Source organism: Aspergillus uvarum, assembly GCF_003184745.1.
Source record: "Aspergillus uvarum CBS 121591 unplaced genomic scaffold BO82scaffold_116, whole genome shotgun sequence".
In the NCBI taxonomy this organism is placed as follows: domain Eukaryota; kingdom Fungi; phylum Ascomycota; class Eurotiomycetes; order Eurotiales; family Aspergillaceae; genus Aspergillus; species Aspergillus uvarum.
Genome location: NW_020291413.1, coordinates 27,659 through 48,900, shown reverse-complemented (window position 1 = coordinate 48,900; position 21,242 = coordinate 27,659). Strand labels below are relative to the sequence as shown.

At 43.9% G+C, this 21,242-nt stretch overlaps 5 protein-coding genes across 5 annotated transcripts; 3 read left to right on the top strand and 2 right to left on the bottom strand.

Moving 5' to 3' along the window:
* The first annotated feature begins 2,153 nt into the window (after positions 1-2,153).
* BO82DRAFT_359974 (uncharacterized protein) lies at positions 2,154-3,393 on the top strand. Its single transcript, XM_025636720.1, has one exon. The coding sequence runs from the start codon at positions 2,211-2,213 to the stop codon at positions 3,129-3,131; it is 921 nt and encodes a 306-aa protein (XP_025485723.1). The 5' UTR covers positions 2,154-2,210; the 3' UTR covers positions 3,132-3,393.
* Positions 3,394-3,664: 271 nt separating this feature from the next.
* BO82DRAFT_359973 (uncharacterized protein) lies at positions 3,665-5,897 on the top strand. Its single transcript, XM_025636719.1, has 5 exons — positions 3,665-3,776; positions 3,823-4,607; positions 4,658-5,062; positions 5,109-5,669; positions 5,717-5,897. Exons 1-5 carry the CDS (start codon positions 3,680-3,682, stop codon positions 5,774-5,776), a joined length of 1,908 nt encoding a protein of 635 aa, XP_025485722.1. The 5' UTR covers positions 3,665-3,679; the 3' UTR covers positions 5,777-5,897.
* A 4,512-nt stretch (positions 5,898-10,409) lies between these two features.
* On the bottom strand, positions 10,410-11,755 carry BO82DRAFT_359972 (uncharacterized protein). The gene has a single exon (XM_025636718.1). The coding sequence runs from the start codon at positions 11,669-11,671 to the stop codon at positions 10,757-10,759; it is 915 nt and encodes a 304-aa protein (XP_025485721.1). The 5' UTR covers positions 11,672-11,755; the 3' UTR covers positions 10,410-10,756.
* A 2,184-nt stretch (positions 11,756-13,939) lies between these two features.
* On the top strand, positions 13,940-14,290 carry BO82DRAFT_298506 (uncharacterized protein; the record flags this gene model as incomplete). Its single annotated transcript, XM_025631988.1, has 1 exon — positions 13,940-14,290. A coding segment is annotated over one exon (351 nt), but the record flags the coding sequence as incomplete, so codon positions are not given.
* A 4,493-nt stretch (positions 14,291-18,783) lies between these two features.
* Positions 18,784-19,926, bottom strand: BO82DRAFT_323902 (uncharacterized protein). The gene is made up of 2 exons (XM_025632812.1): positions 19,837-19,926; positions 18,784-19,783 (listed from the first exon to the last, which is right to left on the bottom strand). Exons 1-2 carry the CDS (start codon positions 19,841-19,843, stop codon positions 18,897-18,899), a joined length of 894 nt encoding a protein of 297 aa, XP_025485719.1. The 5' UTR covers positions 19,844-19,926; the 3' UTR covers positions 18,784-18,896.
* Positions 19,927-21,242: the final 1,316 nt, after the last annotated feature.

The following is a 21,242-nucleotide window of genomic DNA, read 5'->3' as shown; positions in this document are numbered from 1 at the left end:
GTGGTCGGTCGCGTCGTGGTCGGTCGTGTCGTGGTCGGTCGCTTCGTGGTCGGTCGCATCGTGGTCGGTCGCGTCGTGGTCGGTCGCATCGTGGTCGGTCGCATCGTGGTCGGTCGTGTCGTGGTCGGTCGCGTCGTGGTCGGTCGCGTCGTGGTCGGTCGCTTGACACAGACGCTTCTTAAGTACAACTAATCCACCGTCGATATCGCCGCGCGTTATTGGATTAAACAAGAAGCTGATATTTTCTGCAATCACCTTGTCATAGGGACGTATAAAGCGAATTAGGATATCAATTGCTGTTGAAACATCCTCAAATTTATTGTTCATGATGAGATTCCAGTGTCAGAACCAGGAAAGGGTTGAGCAGTTGAAGAGGGCAACTAGTCAGGGAGAAATTACGGGCGGTCAGTGGTCATATACAATTTGTCACAGCTAAATCTGAAGTGAGGCAGATTGAGGGTCGCGCTTGGGAGATCAGCCCCTGCTTCAACATCTAGTCATGCTATCAAGAATGTAATTGGTTGACATTTTGAACTGTGGTTCAGAATGTCGCCTTCCGTGGCTTGAAATGATCTGAGCTCATCAAGAAAAGAGTCACTCACCGCCGTAACCTACAGAATAAGAACGGAAGCTATCGTTTCCTTCTTTGCCCCCTTACTGAGCTGGAAACGTTCCCTTAAGAATGTTCAACTTCCAATCATATGGCCTAGTGTGAACAGTTTGACAATTTCGAGAGGACTGTGCTGGTGTCATTGACACATCACGGAAGTTCCCGCCAGCTAGCCAAGCTCCAAATTCGCAGGAGGCGCTTCCATCTTCGCAAATTCCGGAAATTTTAGCTCCGCGAATCTAAAAAGTTACGTGGGTAGAACAACGAGCGCTCCTGAAAGAAAACTCCTCTACCGTTGATTCCTTCTCTACTAGCGAAAAATATTCTGGAATCCATGTAGAGGGCTCGCGTAGAATATTATATGAAGAGTGTCAGCACTAGGACAGCAGGAGGCCAGTGCTTGTACTGCAAGCAATCGACTCGATCAAGGCTACTGAAAGACTCACAAGAACTAAGATTATCTTTATGACTGCACTCGACCATTCTATATCCTAAAAAATGTAGTCTGCTCGACGTCGCACCAGTTGTATTCCTATAAAAGTTATTCACAAGCTACATAAGCGTCTATGTCGGAAAACGAGCACCTGTTTCTTGTCTACTAACTAAAAGAATAGTAGCCAGGTAATGAAGTGTGATCGAAGTTGCGAATATGGTGACACCTATAAAGAGCATGGGCTTGATTAAGGTAGTGGAATTGAAAGCAGATTTCTGAAAACATCGTCTTGTGGTCTTGGGGTTTTCTGGCAGAAACAGGAGTCTTACGTCATAGATAATGACGGCAGAATTGACACCATACATACGTCCAAAGTATGTCGGCGGAAAAACAAACACCAGTTACACTCCATGCTTTTAGTTACGGAAGCTTACATGTTTTACCTCTTCTGTTATGTCAATACGTAAGCTTACACCGCCACAGCGCCCTCTCTGTTACACGGCTCTGTAATGCTTCTCTCTGTTGCTTCTTGGTCTGATCAAGTTGCCTTAGTTCTGCCGCTTGTATTGCAGGCTCACTCGCCATTTTTTATGCGCATCAATGCACTGAATTGATACTCAAACCATGCCCATGGTCCTGACTACTTTTGCAACCGTCGAGTCAGGTATGACCCAATGATTAATCACAGTTCATGCACCAGATCGGATATAGTAACATAATCGGTCAAGATATTACAGTAGCATATGAAAAAGGCAGAACCTGTAATTCGGTCGTCGCCCATACCTCCTATTCCTCCTCTTCCTCCTCCGAGGACGGCGATTTCTAGGCAGGATTTATGATTTTGGCTGTTTGAGCAAGTAAAGTTGATTTAGTACAGAATCCCTCACAGTTTAGTTCGCGACTATTAGCCTTACATTGTTTTCGAACCCTGATGCCAACCTACGCTAGCCTGTACAGTACATGGATTATTCACTATTCATATGGTGTGAAGTGGTTGCTACCGAGCTTGATAGCTGGAAGTTTTACAGCTAGGCGAACACACTAGACACGTTCACATATGATAAATAGTCATATAGGCCCCGAAAATTTCCTCATAATCTCTTCTACACATTTGTCGTCATTTATGAAACCTTCTCCGAACTCGAAATTTCGATATTCGGTGTCGACATGAATCACGGAGCCATTGCCCAAGGGCTGATCACATACGCCAATCTCCCCTTGTACAACAAAGCTCGCGTGAAATTCCCCCCTCCTGACGACTATACGCCGCCAAAAGAGTCCGTTGCTGTGCAAGTTCTTGAGAATGTTCTTAACAAGGTGGTGTTCGTTGGAGACAAGTACAGTACTGTTTTTGTGAACTCACAAATTCCCCCACACGACAATTCGGACTTGGCTTGCGATCTTGTTATACACTATTTGACCGAACACCGAGAAATTCAAATTCTGTGCTTCATTGAGGCCAAGCGCACGATCAATAGGACTTCTTATATCACTACAGCTGTTGAGACCGAAGCCCTTGATTATTGCAAAGAGTTCTTCCACAGCAACAGATCTAATGATGCCAAGTTTGTCTATGCTGGAACCCTCGTTGGAGTGCATTTGAGACTATGGAAAGCCCGCCGTGGGAAAACAGAAGCAGAGACAAAGCTGGAAGCACTGTGGGGTAGTGACGACTTTGGAAGCAACAATGACTACAAGGATTTGGGCAAGGATGATGATGGGGCAGTCATCAAGAAAACCTTTCATGACATGATCGGTATACCACCGGTGCCATGGATCAATAAGGAACCTGATGCAATCAAGACGACATCGGAGTCAGGAGCGTATCAACTCCCTGTCCTCAATCAGACAAGAGCCATGCTGCGGACCACTCCAAATCTACCACCACCTGGTCAAGTCCCTGAAGGGTTCGAAAAAGTGGTCAAATTTCTATCAACAAGTCAATATTCTTACTCATGGAAGGAGGCTACCGGGAAGGTAGGGCTGGGCTCCCCGGGTGAATGGATAGTTGCGAAACAATTATACGTTAATGGTGCCAAAAAGATTTACGCTGATAAGGACACGGAGAATCTTCCAGTTCTACTGTGAAAGGAAATTGCTCACTCTTACGCATTCAACATGCTCCTGACTAGCCATGTTTCTGTTTATTGTCTGTTTTATGCATGATACCGATCTATCGCTACTCAACATAGCGAAGTCTCTCTACCATAAATATCAAGATTTGTCGCAATTCATCTGTTGATAGTGCTGTGTTTTCTTTCTTTCTGTGCAGCCCCTTGAATGACTGTAATTACCGACTGTTCTCTCATATCAGTAACATTTGATTATTCCTTTGACCGTTCGGTCGGAATATAGATCTTGAGACTTCGGTATTCAGTAAAAGACAGTGCCAAGGAGATGTTTCTGGATCCGCGATCTTGCTAGATAGTCATTAAGTATCGCGTTATTCTGACTTTCTCAGATGCAAGGTATCATATTCTAAATAAAGGCGGTAAGTAGCGCACCGTGCTGCAGCTTTTCATTCGCCGTGCACATTTGCAGACCGCTCCCGGAAAGCATAAATCACTGACGATGCCGCTTCGTGCTACTCAGGTTTTGTTCTATTCTCTCAGGCTTGACATCCCGCACGTTACACCATGGCACCCCCTATGCAAAAGCCTTACCAGTACGTTAGGCTGCCCCATTGCGTACTCTGCGGACAGAAATTCAATGCAAACAGTTTTTTCTGTTTAGGTATGTGACGTCCAGAAATAATCCAACTATGTACTAATCCACAAAGTCCTACTGCTTTCTACATGCAAGGATCCAGTTGTAACTCAAGCTATAAGCTTCCAAGGCAATGAAGTAATATACTTGGAAGAATTATCCATTCGTGTCTACAATCATCCGCGAAGAAGAGCAGTCTTTACTCCTGCTATGCACATTCTTTGCAAAGCAGCTGTAATCAATCTTCCAAGTCGTCGCACTCTCTCAGATTTTATCCTTGCAACAACACCAGTCGTATGGACTGAACTTCCGCAAGAGATCTATAAAACCTACCCTCTCTCTTCTAATTCAATCGTTGCATTATTCGAAGATTTTCGCCTCAAAGAACACGATGGCATCCTTTGTGGATTATTGAGGAGATGCACAAAGCTGCCAGCCGAGCTGAGTGCGATGATATGGGATTTCCTCGACCCTGGTGCCATTCGGTGCTTACTTGCACTCAATGCATCAAATAGTATCCGGTCATACCTTCCTCGTTCAGCTGGGTGTGCAACTATCTCTTTACACGGAAAGCTAGTGGTATACTTCACCAACATTATCAATGGAACCTATGTATGCGGCATTCGACAAGGGTGTGTGCTGTATGGTCAGATGGGCAGTTGTTCTACCTCAATTTTGGTCCCATCTTATTGTACCGCCTGTGTCTTCGGTTTTGGCACTTACGGACTTCAGAAGCTGAAGTTCTTAACCGGGACTGAAGCCAGTTCGGAGAACATGAACGAACTAGAGAGCAGCAAGCTTTTTCGTGTTATTTTGTGTCGAGAAGCAGGGCCGGTCTACATTGATATTGCCTGGGATGTATGAAACCTCTAATGTAAGACTAGTGCTTGAGGCTGATTTTAAACTAGGTCTGGAAAATTTCTATGACCAGCACTCACGATAAATCGACATTCGGACATGATTTCCTTTGGCTATCTCCGATACCTTACGGCCAGCTGCGTTGGCTCTCTCCGAAGCTTTTCTACGACTGGCCGCGCCATTTCCATTTTGCAACCCAGTCTCAGCGATATATGAGATACATATCTTTACGAAACCAGCTGCTGTGCGGATTAACCGCATTCTGCTCCGATGAAGGACTTGTCGGTCTAGGAATCCACCATCACTCTACAAATTCTAGAGAGCAGCTAATGGTATCGTGGTACGGTAAACAACACGGTTGTCCGATCCATATTCAATTTGACTGCTCAGAAACGGTACTTTCAATTCATGTTTACTGGCATCAGAATGATTCACTGTACAATCGTTATCTTGCTGTATGAATAGCCAAGTCCGAGAATGACGTCTGCTAACTTCATATAGATCACAACCAGCAGAGATAGGCATCACTTTCTTGGACCTTCTTTTTCGCCTTCCGTGATCAGGATGAAAAGAATATATGGTCCTGGGGATGGAGAAATCCTGGGCCTCTACTATGATATGTCTCCTGGTCTACCTAGCTTCACGAGCTTGGGGACAATCTGTCAGCCACTCAAGAACCCTCTAGAATCTACGCTCCAGGATTCTATACCACAGATGAGACCGCATAATCCAGTGGTGAATCAGTTGCAGAATTCTGTGTTCCTTCAGTTTTCTTCACAAGCTTCATTTAGAAACATTCGAACAATCAAAGCGTGCTATGTGAGTTCTCGCTGTACAGGACTACTTCTTGATTACAATGACGACACAATACGCATCCTAGGTCGTTGGTACGAGAGTACACAGGTCCAGCCGGATATAGAAGAGATATCCCTACAGAATGATGATATATTACGATTTTATTTGACAGACTCTGACAACCGGTTGAGTCTTATTCGGATTAAATCTGTGTCGCGCACTGCTCCTCCTGAAAGAGATATAATGTTCGTTGATATAGTTTATGGCGTGAGTACAAATATTCAGGATGTCTGAATCTTATTAACAATTTGCAGGATGAAATTGTCTGGGTGTTTTCGGACGTTTCTGACATCATCTTTTGTGATCGCGATTGAATGTCAGATGGACTAAAAATCGTTCCCAGACCTAACTCTGTCATCAAGATCTTTCGGTGCTGAACATGTTTTGACTTGACGTATCTCAAATTATAATATGCTAGTATCGACCTAGTACCAGTTTATTCCATAAAGCTCAAAAATAAAGCTTAGCTAGGCTGCTATTGTAGCATCATTAGATATGGAAGCACCTGCTGCCCGAGAACTTGACCACGAATATCTATATCTTGCTGGTTTCCGATTTGGGCCGTATGGGGATTCATGGAGATTCCGGATACAGCCGAAATGCTTATAGTGTGCAGCATGTTGTTCGATGACGTGCATGACATCTGTGGCGTTGAGTTCGTATCTGCGGTTCAGAATCATTCATTGATAATAAGACCAAAAACCTATGCATAATTAAGATGTGTCATTAACTCTCCTGTTTTCGTCGTACTTTGTTTTACTCATACTATTCCCCAGCTGGGCTCTAGAAGCTATTATTTTCCAGTTGCTATCACATAGATTTATTTATTGTGTTACAGTACTAATACTTTATATGCTAGAATCTTTCCACAACACTTTGGTCGCCCTCTTCACGGACCCCGGCGTTACTCAACTCACATCCTTGAACTTATTGTGACACTCCGCTGGAGAAATGTATGGATCCAGATATGCGAACCACTTTGACGATGGGCGTTTAAGTTATGTTAATATATTGACTGGGGGGTGTGCTTTGCTATGTAGCCAGCAGCTCGCCTGCTTCATATCTACTTAGCATGAAGGACTAAGTATAGGCAGAAATATATAAGTAATAGTTACTAAGTTACGGGTCTCAATTCAATAGCACTGCTACTGTGTCGTATTGCAACAGAACACAGTATCTGACCGCCACCCAAATAATGTAATTACTTCAACCAGAACTGCTTGTTTCCAAATGTTATCCTGAGATGCTGCACGCGGTTCCAGGATTACATTAGTGCTTAGTGAATTTAAGCTTTGGGCGTTCGACTATTGTCTTGTCCTGCCTTGGTATCGAAATACAAAAACAAATTATCCATGTTATCCAAGTAGATACTTCTCTTATAAGCTTTTCATCATCGTGGAGACTTCATAGCGTGACGAAACTACCTAAAGTACAAAGATGATTCGGGTTTACCAAGTTGAGGGCCTATTTGTTGTTACTGATAGGTCCTATTTTTTACAAAAACCACGGGCCAGTTTATTGATGCCTGATATTTTCTTCCAAATAGACCTTTTAGTATTGTTCAACAGTGGTAGTATATGCATAGATCTTTAAGAGATGATGTTTATTTATGAGATAGTATCCACCAGGCTGCTATATGCCAAATGTTGTGTAAGAGACAATGTATCTTCAAATATACTACAAAAATATACGTATTTCGCCCCGCTTAATATCTATACTTTTTCATCAGGTTCTCGATGAGAACTCCTGGTCTCCCATCCATGTCAGCTGGAATATTAGTGTTAATGGGGCAGGACTAGATGCAATCATCAGCCTTCACACTGAATGTATTATAGAAGAATCTTTATCACCGGGCTCCTTCGATAATGCCAAGTTTGTCAGTCATCTTTCGCAGGGCCAAGGAGTCTGCGAATTAGTTATTATACAATACTATACATCAACTCAAAAGCATGATTCATATCAGTTAGCTTCAAGCCACAGCTTATGCTGTCCTTTTAGAAGCCGTTCCTCCAGTTTTATCAAAGATGAGGCGGTATTAAGCAAATGCGGTTTGTTGAACATTCAATAAGATTCTAGACAATCACCAACATAATACTCTTTTTAGTATTTTATGATACTGAGCGGGGTAGAGTGTGGCAAAAGCCTGCAGAGAAGGGAATTCATGTGGGTAACTCGAGAATAGGTAATATGGAACAATTTCTTGATTTCTAAGTAGGAAAACTAGCTAAGATCACAAGGTAGGCGACTCGCCTGGTAAATCGCCTTCTATTACAGATCCCGAGATGCATAGCGTGGAACTCGGTCGCTAGACTACGCCAGGATAGCCCTGATCAAATTTCATTCTCAGCTGAAGTTGTGTGGCTTTTTGAGTTGCAGCATGTTGCGTCTATCGTAATTTCCACTTTGTACGTGCCGGACCAGGTTGAGAATATAAGTCGCCTCTTTTTCCTAAGATAGGGGAAAAGCCGAGCTTTGTCGCCTCGAAGATTACAGTCGCGTTCAACCATCTAAAAGCAGAAAATCTTTTATGGTTCTTTGTTATAATGTCGGGATACCTGAATCACCTGCCACAAAAGATATATCAAGCCTCTGTCAGTGCTATCAATATATTCTCAAGTTCGCGCATGGATGATAATACTGTAGAGTCCTTTTGTTGACCAGCACAGAAGTCTCTCTCAGAGGATGGCCAAGACCCAGTCTCAAACTCCTTTAATCAGGTATATTCACACCTTAAATTCTTATCCCGGGGGCTTACGTTTACTGTAATTGTATAGCAAAATGACTTAGCACTAGCAGACAGCTATTCAACAGCCTTTTACTCGTGTAACAGCAAGACAGAGTACGTTAAGTCCTTTCATGTCACTTCGTGTTCATGAATATTATCCTAACTGAAATCAAAAGCCAAAAAGTGGTTGAATTTCCTTGCACTTGGTCAGGATGCGGATATGGAACATTTTACAGGCTCTACGCACTCACAAATCATATCAAAGAACACCATCTATTCCCGAAGTCACATTTATGTCCTTACTGTGAACATTGCTTTGACTCACTTGACAAAGCTAGAGCGCATATCAGAAATCACCATGCGAACTCCCCTAAGCGAGATCCAGAGTTCAAACCCGATAATGGTCCGAGGTGATAAACATGCCCTATGTTGTAAGTTGTATGCTACAGTGATTGCTGACATGTCTGCAGAATCTGCGAATTGAGAGAATGTGGGTGTTGGAGGATTTTTGCCAACAGCACAGAGCTTGGAGAACATCTGTCAGAATTCTTCAAGCATGTTATCAGGAGAAATCGACTTAAGTATAGTGGATGCGACAAAGTATTCATCACACAACAACCTGAAGAACCATCAAATCGCGAAGCCAAAGAAGCCCAGACAAGCCGAAGAAAGAGTAAAGCAGAGAAGAATGGAACGTTAATGGGAGGGGAGATATTCGTACCATCCTTCGAACGGCTTTTGAGTCTTCAACAAGAGAAATGCCTGATTCCTATTAGTACACTGCTTCAGTCCTACACGATGCACCTGGACTGGTGGATGGTATCTGAGAGAAATAAGCCTCCGTGAGAATCCTGAATATTGTATGCTGGTGTCTGGAAACTAATGGATACCAAAGTCATGTTCAGCGGGCTGTTGTTACTCTGGACCCGATATCAGCTATAAAAAAAGGCAGGCTTCCATCTATGTTACAGAGCACAACTCGCCTACATATTATCGGAGCAAGCTGCACCGTTGGAAAAGTATATCTCTTTCCACTGATAGGAGCTTTTCAACTGTGAGTGAAATATTACTTATATAGAGCTCGAGACTGATCAGCTGAAGCCATCTGAGAATTCACGAGTTCTGTCCAGGTAGCCAAGTGGTTAACGACAACAGACAGAATAAGTGGTCCTCATAAATGAGTGAGCTCTTCTATTACCCAAGATACATATGAGGACTGACTGGCAATTTTTTAATCTTGCTCAGAGGGTGCAGGACGGCGGTGAATTGATTTGTGGTTGCTGCTGAACGTGCTTTTTATCCCAAGCGGGAGACTTTACTACTATCGGCCTTGGGTTTGGATTGAATCGGTATGCAGCAGGCACAACGGAGTAATCAGATTACTAGTAATCGTCCTCCCTTTCTAACTTATATATCATGATAAGACCAGATGTCATCGGGCTCGAACTGGTAATGAGAGAGTATGGCCAGCCACGTAAGGTGCCACCACCTGAGTTTATCCTCACAACGCCTTGTTTTTCTGAATTTACATCTTTCATCATCTTCTCTCCAAGACCTCTGTCTACCTTTTGGCCTTCCTTTTGTCGCCTTCTACTCCCTCTTTCATTACGTTTTTTAGTTTTCTGCCTGTTTTCATCCCACCTTACCTGTACCTGTGTCTCCTTTCCTTCTACTGGACTCCCCGTTGCTGACGCGAAGTTCTACCAGCTTAGCTGATCAGGTACAGTGCGTTGCACAATTGCCATGCCTACCTAGGACTCTTGGAATATTGTTCCCGAACACCATGCTAAGAGCACTAATCCACATACTCTTGGTGTAATCAAGCATATCCTCTTGGCATGAAGCAAGATACTATGTAATTTTGGGTACAACTAACTCACTAGACTCACAATTCATAATTCTGGAATCTTCGACTGAGCCATCGAAACATGTGCTATGCTTTAGGCTGCTTGTCAAGTTACCAACCGCTTATTCCATGCTATGCCACGTATTATTATCAGCGAAAAGAAAAGTAAATTAATAAGCAAACCAATTTTTTTTCCAACAACCGGATGAAGTTACTGAAGTATCGCTGGTCTAAGTAAATCAAGCAATAACTATGTAAACAAAAGTTTAAGGACCAACTTATTATATTGATGACTTCAAAGAGCTTGCTCTTGTATACACGATCTGGCAGCCATCATTTGAGTTTCAATTCGATAACCATAAGGAATGACACCAGCCTAAATTTCACTTCGGTCGGATGCTCTGGGGTGTGGTGCTCTACTTTCAGGAATGGAAGGCGGAAAGAGGATGCATAGTGTCTGGATCAATTTCAAGTAAGACCTAAAGAGAACTTGGAAACATTGGGACGACCTTAAACTCCTGCAACAAACATAATAACTCAATCGGATCAGAAGCCAGAGCCAAGCCAACAGACATCAGCCGCAAACATCTTCTATGACCAGCCCCTGTAAGAGTTGCCGCCATCATTAGTGGAAGTGCAGTAGTGAAACAATGTCCCTGAGATACTGGGCTGGTTGGATCCCATCATAGTGACTGAAAATGCCACTGAGTATCTTGCATGCGATCACTGAGAAGCAGTTTTGTCCGAAAGAGTGTTTATGTGTTTAACCAATCCAGCAGGTAGTTTCAATTCTCGGTATCCTTCGGTTGGATACGTAAACCGATCAGTACCCTTAGGGCCGAGCTCTTTGTGCCAGTTGGAATGACTCGTAGCGCACCCTTTTTCTTCAAGGACCTTACCACCAGTCCAAGTGCAGTGTCCAGCATATTTGTTGCTGTTCCTTTCAATGGCCAGCATAACAGCTTCCTTCACAGCCTGCAGTCCCGCAGTCTTTCCCATGGAAAAACGCTCATCAAGGCTGATATCAAACGTTGTGGCTGAGGCGAAGTAATACATGAGGTAATTCGGCTCATAGGGCGTCTTAACATCAAGAATTGGACATGCCTCCTGAGACCCGAAGATGTACACATCCGCGTCATTGATTGCATCTTCAAGGCCGTCAGGTATAGTATGATCAGTTGTAGGGTTGTTCTGATTGCCCATTTGAAGTTCTCTGACAAGTGAATCGATTTCCCAGATCCGGTCATTGGCATATTGCACGCCCTCCCTCTCGCCGACGGGCTGTGATTTTCGAAGAGAAAGGACATTGACGCGGTAGGTGCCTAAGAACTTAATTATGGCACCTGTACTTTCCTCCATTTCTTCAAGTTTCACTTTGATGCTCTCATGCATGTTCGTCGCTTTCTCATCGCTGCCCGTGTTGACGACATATACCACGTTGATTGTGGTATCGGCCCTTGTTCTCTGCGGCTGGAGAACTTCCTTCTCGAATTCGCCCGTGAGCTTTTGCAACTGCTCAAACTCGATCTTCTCAAATTTTCCGACACGCTCAAGAGAGTGGCGGGGGATAAATGGGACGTCTTCGATCCCTAGAACATGCTCGGGAGTGTCAGTCATGATTGTGGATGAAGATGACATGGTGAGAAAATATGTTTATCAATAAATGCAAGATAGAGGAAGTGACTTGGAAATGAGACTGGTTGGATTCTTTGTCGGCTGACCCTGAAGACTCTTTATATCTTCTGTAGGAGCTGACTAAAGTGTGCCTTGCGAGATGCCTCACTACCTACATTTATTATTGCCTATTTCTTGCCCCTGCCTGCGCTCCAAGTAGACCATAAACCTTACAACAAAAGCTAAAATTTTCAGATCAAGCTTACAAACCTTAATGATGAAATTACAATACAAGTTAAACAAAATACGCTTTGTAAATGAAATACGAGCTCGAGAGCATTCTAATGTACTGACCAGTAAAAAGGCAGGTACTTAGTCATAACCATTTGGCAAATGCTTTCAGCTAAAAAATGTTCCGGCAAATAACATACCTTCTTTACAGAGTGATGCATGAATGTATAATAATTTAATGCGTGCTTTTCTGTGTGCTTACCTACTAGCCCTACGCTAATAAGCTCTTGATTAACACTTGCGCCGCGAGTTAGATACAATGGATAGAGATAGCACGGCTAGTACGGACATATCCTGGGAGCTTTTTCGTCACGGAGGCGGATTGTAAAGGTTCTCGGGAGAAGTATGGGCGAACGACTTGTTGGAGGGCAAGATATGGCCAGGAAAGGAGCACGTACGATGTCGGCGCATTAAATCATAGTTTCGCGGTCATGAAGCACGTAATACTCTCCGCCGCAGCTGTCGGGGATCTGTTTCCTGCCTGAAGCCTAGAACATTGGCTGCATACTCTTAAATTATTACGGAAACGAGCTCTTTCAAAACGCTGACATGTGTCAAACTTGTGTATGCGGTACGGGCTTGAGCACATCGATGTCGTTCGTCACAGCTAGTGAGTATCCAACACAACAAACCCAATGCTGGGAATTGGCTTGTCGGTAGGACTGGAGTGCACGTCCGGATCCACTTCTGACATTCGCGATGACTGTAATACATGAAAATGAATCCCATCGCGGCCCATTAAGCCGAGATACAGTAAAACCGATTGTAAAACAGCCACATCAGCCTCCATTCGCGGAGTCTCAGTAAGCACACAGAGTCATTCCCGTCACGGCTGGATGAGCTCCCCTTAGTGTGATGCCGACTGTATGGCCTAGGCCGCTATCAACTACTGGTCACTAGAATTATCACCTATTTTAGACAGGCGCTTGCCACGCAGTCGCTATGACTAGTGTCACGTCAATTGATAGAACGAGCTTGTGCGCTGTGATGGCGGAAGTTGTTTTAACCTATACTGTCTTCTTACCTCATTCCAGAGGTCAATGAGAGAATTGCCGAATATTCCCCATGCTACGAGCAATCATAAACAATAATGACGAATAAAATAGCATCTGTATCTGACATGATGTAAACAATCAAGAGGGAACCCCAGGGCGTTGTGGAAGGTTAGGTATCGGTAAAAGAGATGGCAATAGCTTGAAGAAAATATTCTAATCTCTGGGAAAAAAGCGCACTCAGACTGTATAATACATATCCTTGATTTATCTGCACTAGAACAGCAGGCTTCCTTTCTTAATAACAATCATCACTATTCTGATTCCTACGAAGGGATTTCTTTTGCAACTGCCTCTATTGTTAGTATATTATTAGATCGCTCCATAACGCTTTGTGGCGGGATGGGTTCAGCTATTGCACATTAAGCGATGGAGAAGCAGAGTTTCAGGGGCGGGGATAGATGCCTTTGCAAAATCAAATACGAAGAGGTTCAATACACTAGAATATGTCGAATGTAGGACGGGTAGTGGGTTGTTCCCAAAACATCACGCCTTTTTCCAATGGTGGAAGCGTGACGGGGGGCCTAGGGGCTAGATAGATTTGGCCACTAACCCATACAGAGCAACCAGATGTTCCATTGTGACCTGTCACTCTCATAAAGCGAGAGATTTCCGCCCGACGCTCTATGTAGCATTGACATGGAATGCCTAAGACCCATACACTTCACCATCTGTCTTTTGTCTTTCGATCACCACTGCTCGGTAAATTATGTAAGCATAGCCCTATCATTACAGTACTAAAGAGATATGACATTAGCTGATTATACTACTGTACCTAAGGCTTTACAGATTACAAGCCACGAAAGTTTCCTTCAGCATCCGGCTCAATCTGTTCTGAAGGCTGCGAAGACTATTCTGCGGCGAGAATTTTAAGAAAGAACTCAGCAAGGAAGCCAGACTCCTGTTGCAAGAATGCCAGGACCTGAAAGAGGAGGCATTCTACAAGAAAGATGTATCCCACCTTATGGGTAATAAGCTACTCTGTGACCATATGACAGAAATTTCCAGTGTGCTCACTAGGGATGCTTTGTTGAAACTTTCTCTCCTTGCTCAGCACTTTGACTCAAATAACCCTGTTTCTAAAAAACTTCGTCGGTTTATCGCGGAGCCCCAGGCCATGTTTCATCAGGTTTGCAAGTTTATTTGGAGTCAGTATAACGCTCAATCGAATGATTGGGTGCCACTCGAAGATTTTGAGCAAGAAATGCTGCAGTTGTTGACATTTCTTGAAACTGCTTTTACAACCAGATGGAACCTAATCTTCGTTGAGGCGGGGTATTCGGCTAGTTACACCGACTAGTAACGGATTTGAGAATACTGTGTTTAAAGCTGTTGATACTTTGCCATGTCCTTGATCCCTCAGGAGCCTTCTTAATCAAGCAACAATATCTTGTATTGTGTTGACTACATTCGATGTTCATTCTGTACAGGCTCAATTATCGATGAAACTCGATGCAAACAACTCTTAGATTGAACTCATTGCCACCCATCAGACAAGGAATTAACAAGTAGCCTCTTGCTAGGTAGGTCGCAAATGCGAGTTCTCGACAGTGAATACTCTCAGATTCTGACCCTAGAGGTATTCTAACAGCCTATGATGTCGCCTTCCGGGCTTAAGCTTTCTGTCCAACTGTGAACGTTGGCCCGATGCTTGAGGATTACAAGACCCTTAGACGGGTTGGTCTGGCGTTCAACCCAGATGAAACTGCCGACCGAGATTTACAGGTCGCCAATTACACCCGAACTCTCTTTTCTCAGGGTGGTGTAGACAGCCCGAACGATATTGTGTGGTGTGATCACATCCTTGGCTGTTCGAATGAGCGAGAACTTGCCCACCTAAAGTTCATTCATTAAATTTTCGAAATCAACCTACAGTTCTTCCGGACATCGGTGTCACCACCTACACTCTTCGATTGTTTCAGCAACGCCGGAGTGAAACAACATTAAGCCAGTCTTTGGCACGAAGCTGGAAGATAATGAAGCCATGTAGTGTAAGGCATATATTGCAGGTTCTTACAATAAAAAAGCACTGCCCGAGCTACAGTAGCTGTAGAGTAGGCTTATACCTGTTATTATCGAGCTGAGGTACATCGGCTGCAAGAGGACTTTAAAGAACAGCTTTCAAAACCTTGGGATTGAGACCCATTATCCCGTAGCTCTGGTCCTTCAATGTGCATTTTGCGACTGATTCCACACTACATAAGGATGAGTACATTCTTAACCATACAATGAGCTCAACCCTGATAGTCTAGTCCTGAGATCGCACGCTGAGCTTGGGGATGTACTGGTCGATGGGTGAGAAGATAAGACTCTCATATACTGTACGTATGCCTTCCTCCCTCGCCTGGAGAAAAAGAGAATTGCTGATGTGTTTATAGTAACAAGAGCCAGGGTACTGCTAGCACTGAAATATAACCGACTGTATTCTATTTCTCTGTAACCCAGAGCGAGATTGAGGCACCGTGAATTGATGTTGTAACAGAATAAGGAACAGGTGTCTGTTATTTCAAAAGGCTATGTACGAAAATAAATAAACAGTGACCACTACAGGGGACCTGGCTGAGGAAGATGGATACGGGTGAACTCAAGCACCAGGTCTAGAATTTCCCTGCAAGTATTGAGGACATTCAAGGCTGCCCCGTGCCTTATGGAGTCCGCGTAAAAGTTTATTACTACATCAGTAATCTCGACCAGGATATCAGTGGTTCGAGCATTCGAGATGGCAAGTTCGAGGTCTGGATACCCAAATGGCCAGTGGAGTTTAAAGAGCTCCGCAAGCGTTTGGTTCAGGTCGTTCACCACCGGAATGACAGGCTGGGAGGGGAAGGGTAGGCGGAGGGGGGACACAGCCGAGCGAGGTACATTGGCGTCGGCCGTAGGCATTGTTGTTTTTTATAGAGTAAAGCCAAACCTATTAGTACACAAGTAGATATGGGATAGCCTAAGCAGAGGAGAGGGTGGGCTAGGCAGAAGATAACTTACACTGCAGAAAATAGTAGAAACAAAAAGGCAGACTGTTGCAGATAGACGTAGACAAAGCTGGTACACAAGGTGAAAATATCAAGGTTAGCTTGGGCTCAGCAAAGAAGACAATGGACCGGATAGGAGAGGGGAGGAGAAGAGCAAGACCAGATACTAACATGTCTGGAAGTTCTCACCCATGTAAGAAAGAGGTACAGTGAATAAAAAAGAGGAAGCAAGCAAGCATGAGAGAAATGAAGATATATATACCTAGGTAGAGAGGGTAGAACACATAAGTGAATAAGGATTACCAAAGAGACTGGAGGATTCACCGCATAGGCAGTGCAGTAAAGAGGAGGGCGTAGGCGGAGAGGGTTGGAGTAGGTGAATAGATAGAGGCAGAGAAACAACTCTGCTGAGCAGAAGCTGCAGTAGCAAACCCGGCCCAGTTGCCTAGCTGTATATACTTGGCACGCGATTATTGGGTTTCTGAGCCACAGATCATACAAGCAGTTTTCATCCGAAATCTGGTCTCATCGATATATCTTCATTAAAACATTAAAAATGCCATATTTCGGACCATATTGTAAACAAGGTCGAACCATTTCCGAACCCGATGAGGATCCTTATAACTAGCATATTAATAATTATACTTTGACATATTTGGACGTTTATCCTGGATGGTATTCAAAAAAAGCAAGTAATCCAATATTACAATCTAAGTGTTGGATGACGAAATGCGACTCAAAGCAATGTGGCGGCTTGGGCAGACAGATCGATGGGATAGCACCGAGTTACTTTTGATAGCATGAGAAGAATCGCTTGAAGTCTCTCTTCCTTAAACTAAGCCCTTTGTGGGCCTCATCATCTACCTCTTGGAGATGTCGGTATAGAATGTCTGGTCGTGGGAAACCTCACAAAATTCTGAACACAAAAGCCTGATTGTTAATTGTCGAAGAACCTCTTTCTGTGTACTGAATTGCCTTGGAGGCTAGAAGAGAATGAAGTCAAGCGAGGAGGAATGGTCAAGCGGGGTAAAGGATTTATGATGGGCCTTGCTTCTTCAAGTTTGACGTGTGTTCGGTATGTTTCAAAGTGGTACTGTATTGGCAATAGGTACCTGCCAAGAATCTACTATTCGTTAGTGCGAACAGGAACTTCTCTCCTTTACCATCCCGATACATTTCCCGTTCAGCCAATCAGCGGAAGAAAACCACTTCTTGTTCTCTTCTCGCTCTTTGACTTGAACCGGTGCTTGAATGAGGAACATATACTACAAAAACTTTACTTAACTGCTGAGCTCAATGATAAACCTGGTAGTTGTTATGAGCATGTGAGCGAGATTGACCAGAATTATATCAAGGGGTATTCTTAGGGGTGGTCGGCACGGGGCGCAGTACAGGCGGTGAGAATATAATCTAACTAAAACTATGCTTTTATTGTACAGCAAGTACTAAATTATTATTAGGCTTTAAAGAACTCTTTTGACGGCTGTCACCGGCAGGGGCACAGCAAGTGGAATATGTCGACAGGCGGCAAGTAAAAAAGGCAGGTGATTTAAAAGAAGATAATGACTAGTATTTAGATAATATTATTTCTAAGATAGTATGTTCTCGGCTGGTATATTTGGATCCTGGAGGCTTCTGCCGCAACTTGCCCGGTAGAATATGTAATTATAAGTAGCTAAAGCTGGTCTTTTAAATTAGAAGCTGCACCTGTACAGTTTTCCGCCAGGTTAGGTTCCAATAAGTCAAACAGAAGCTTTTTGGGCAGAGATAACGCACCCTTTTAATAACTGTCCAAGGACCCTTAATACTATTCTTAGTATTGAGATTTGGTTCGCATAAACAGTAGTAGAGTCGAGCAGTTGTCGGGTACTTGTACAAGCACAATCCTAAGCCTAGTAGTTGAGTTAATCTCTAGCATAAGGCTATATGCAGGGTTCCACTATTGCTACTATTCGTTGATTTTTATCCAGAGTGAAGTAATATTATATCCAATTGTTTTTTTTCTGTTTAATCTTGGTTTCGTTTTTTCCTTTTATTGTATTCTGATCTTCTTTGAGACTTGTTGTAGCCGTTTTCCCCCCAGTCCCTTATATTCTTCCTCTTAGTGGGATTAAGCATTTGTGTGACAGTTGTGAGCCTCTCTTGATCTTGGTTTCTGCTTCAAGCTTTCTCGCCGCTTCATTTGGCTCGGTGGATCCTGCTTCTGGTTTATTCTTGCACACTTTATCTAACTCCTGTCACAAGAATCCTTTGACGTAATTTAGATAATTGAACACCATACACTACGACTATGAGGTAGTTTCATCTTCGTTTGTCTGCGATTCAGTCTTATCCTGTGTGTGTATCTCCTGCGGCCGACAACAGTGGCGGACTTCTTGCCTATTGAGACATGTGTCAAACTAGTGCCTATATTCCACCCGTTACATCAATAAAAGATATCTAGAACACGGTCAGAATGAAGCGAGAGGACTAACGACTTTGGACGAAAGTGACCTACATACTAAAGGATCGTTACCTTTGCCTTGTGTCGCTTGCACTCGCCACATGCTGCTGACGCCTTGCGGACCCGGGCTGCTGAGACCTCGGGCCCGAAGGAAGATGTAGCGATACTGGACGAAGGAGCAGGGGCGATAGACCGCGTTTAGAAAGAGCTTGAGAGTATACGATATGTATATCTGTTCAAAAGTCCTCCGTACCAGCAGGTTTCGCGATGAATATGTTCGCGGCGCCGGTGTGAATATCAAATGAAGCGATCTCTGGACGCAGAACATGCCCATTTCTTTATTCCCTACAAAAGAACACTTTATTGTATCCGAATGCACTGATTAAACCTAGATGATTGACTCCTTCTGTTGTACTCAGAATAAATCTCGCAGCCGATCGAATAACTGAGCGAGCTGAAAACCCCTAAGCTTGCTCACATCCACAACCCAAACTTCAAGACCAGCCGCTGGGTGCTAATGCCATATGCTTGCCCTTGCCATTGAATGTACTAGATTGTGACTCACGAACTCGATTTTCTGCTTCCAGTTTGATTTTTGCTCTCCAACGTAGAGTTATCTTTCGATCGTACTTTTCCCACAGCCTCGGTAGAAGCCTGACGTCCTCAATGCAGTATTGTATAATCTCATCGGCCAGTGGGCGTAAATTGAAAACCTCATAAGTACCTCCACGTTCCGGAGCGAATAAATCAAGTCCTTTTTGTTTTGTCGTCTTCCAGCTCCGCCTTTCCGCGGCAGTCATCGGACAGTCATTTTCGATACATCTTGCTAATCCATTAACACACCTCCTCGAGAAGGTTCGCGTGGCAAGCTCCATCAACTGGAGATCTTGTACACCCGCAAGCTTTATGCCAAAGTGGCTATACAGGGCGTCGGAGTCATTGCGCACATCAAAGAAAACCTTGGTGATTGAAGGAGACTCTAGGATGTCCTTCAGGGTTGTCCCAGTGACTGACGATTTGGTAAAGGCTTTTCCCTTGAGCGTGTGGATATCGATCAAGTGAGTTTTTTTCTGCGGAAGAGCAAAGATTTGAAGGAGTGAGACACTTCCATGTCGAGAAAGGTTCACTCCCTCCAAATCAACGAACAATGAAGGTGGTGAGTCAGCCGGCACATTCTCTAGCGACTCAACAAGGTTGGCTACATCGGCATCTGTTGCTACCAGATTGTAGTCAGGGTGTTCCTGAAGTGTTGCTCTCTTCAACGACGCTGAAATTTCCAGAATATCAGGGATTTCTGCTTTTGGCAAGGATGGGACGGGGGCTTCGGTGGTCGTGATATTCACCAAGGCTTTCGTATTGGGAAACCTAGCATCGAAGGCAGCTGAGCCATCTATAAGCAGTGGGATCTTTCTGTTTGAGTCGAAAGGCACTTACAGGACATCTTGTTTTCTTCTGTGTTCGAGGCCTAGAGCAGATATTGAGAACGTCTGTAATCTAAAGATCTGACCGATCCAGAAGGGTAGAAGGACTAGAAGGTGATCCAGTAGGCACTGATACAGTTATACTTGGAGGTCTGTGTACTGAGGGGCAGTTTTTGTTACTATCCAGACACGAGCATACAATTGAGGAGGTTCAAGGTAGTAGTCAAAATGCAACGCTGTCCGAGCAAAACACCCCCTTGCGCATGCCATCAATGTAAACATTTTAGCCTTTCCAGATGATGAGCGAACATAGGATATGGTTCATCTTATTCGGCATGATGCACCCTATGGCATGTTATGATATCTTCGGATAATGAATTCAGGCCCAAGCATACAGCAAATCAGTAGTAAATTCGTTTCACTTCATGCGCTCCTGTTGCTTTTTACAGCAGGTAAAAGGGACGTACGACATACAGGAAATGTTGAATTCTTTGCAGGTAAGCGCCTGCCCTTATAGTCATCGGTGCGAATAAATCATCGTACATGGACTGCTATTGCCCAGTCTGAAGAACGCTAGATAACTCCAAAAGAATGCATGCGGTAGCCTCTAAATCTCGATATCATATTGCGCTTTGCCAGTTCATACATATTCCTCGAGTAAGGAGCTTTAGATATGCGCTAGTTATTCCTTTGTACCAGAGCTTCAGTGGTTTCGGAATGTTCCATGTTACACAGCATGGTTGCTGGGTTGAACAACCTGCACACTAAGCACATGAAGTTCTCGACATCTGACCTACTACATCCCCCACTCTTGTTTAATGCTTAGAGAGCACGCCACCTACGTTGAAAGGGACCCTAAAAATCCCTGCCCATACAAACCATACTATGATATTGTATGTTAAAATCAGGATGATTGTTGAAAATGAGGAGACAAGGGAGAAGACGCATTAAGCGGTGATCCTCCATTTAAGCTCATCGTCTGTGAGATATTATCAGGTACGCTCATCTTCAAGTCCAGAAGCCTGTTCATTCGCGAAGAACGTTCGGTGTTACGTCGAAGAACCGGTATGCGCAGGGGGTGTTCCTTATCGTCCTTATTCCACACCCCCCTATCACTGTCTAGGTGATTGGAAGAAAGAGGCAATTTACTGACCGACAACCATACAGGTCGAGCAGAAAGTATTCAATTCTCTCAGAATTTGAAAGCGGATATTCCCCCAGCATTGATAATCACTGATTACTGAAACTCCTGATCTGACTAAGCAACGCACTGTCTCACATCAGCGTTGTCGGTGACCACTTAACTCCAATAAAGCAGGTTTTGGAGAGTCACCCCCTTCATATATCTTCTAGGGCAGTTCTGTCGCACTGATGGGTAAGAATTAGAAAACTTTGATTCGGTGTTTGTGGGTGTTTGAG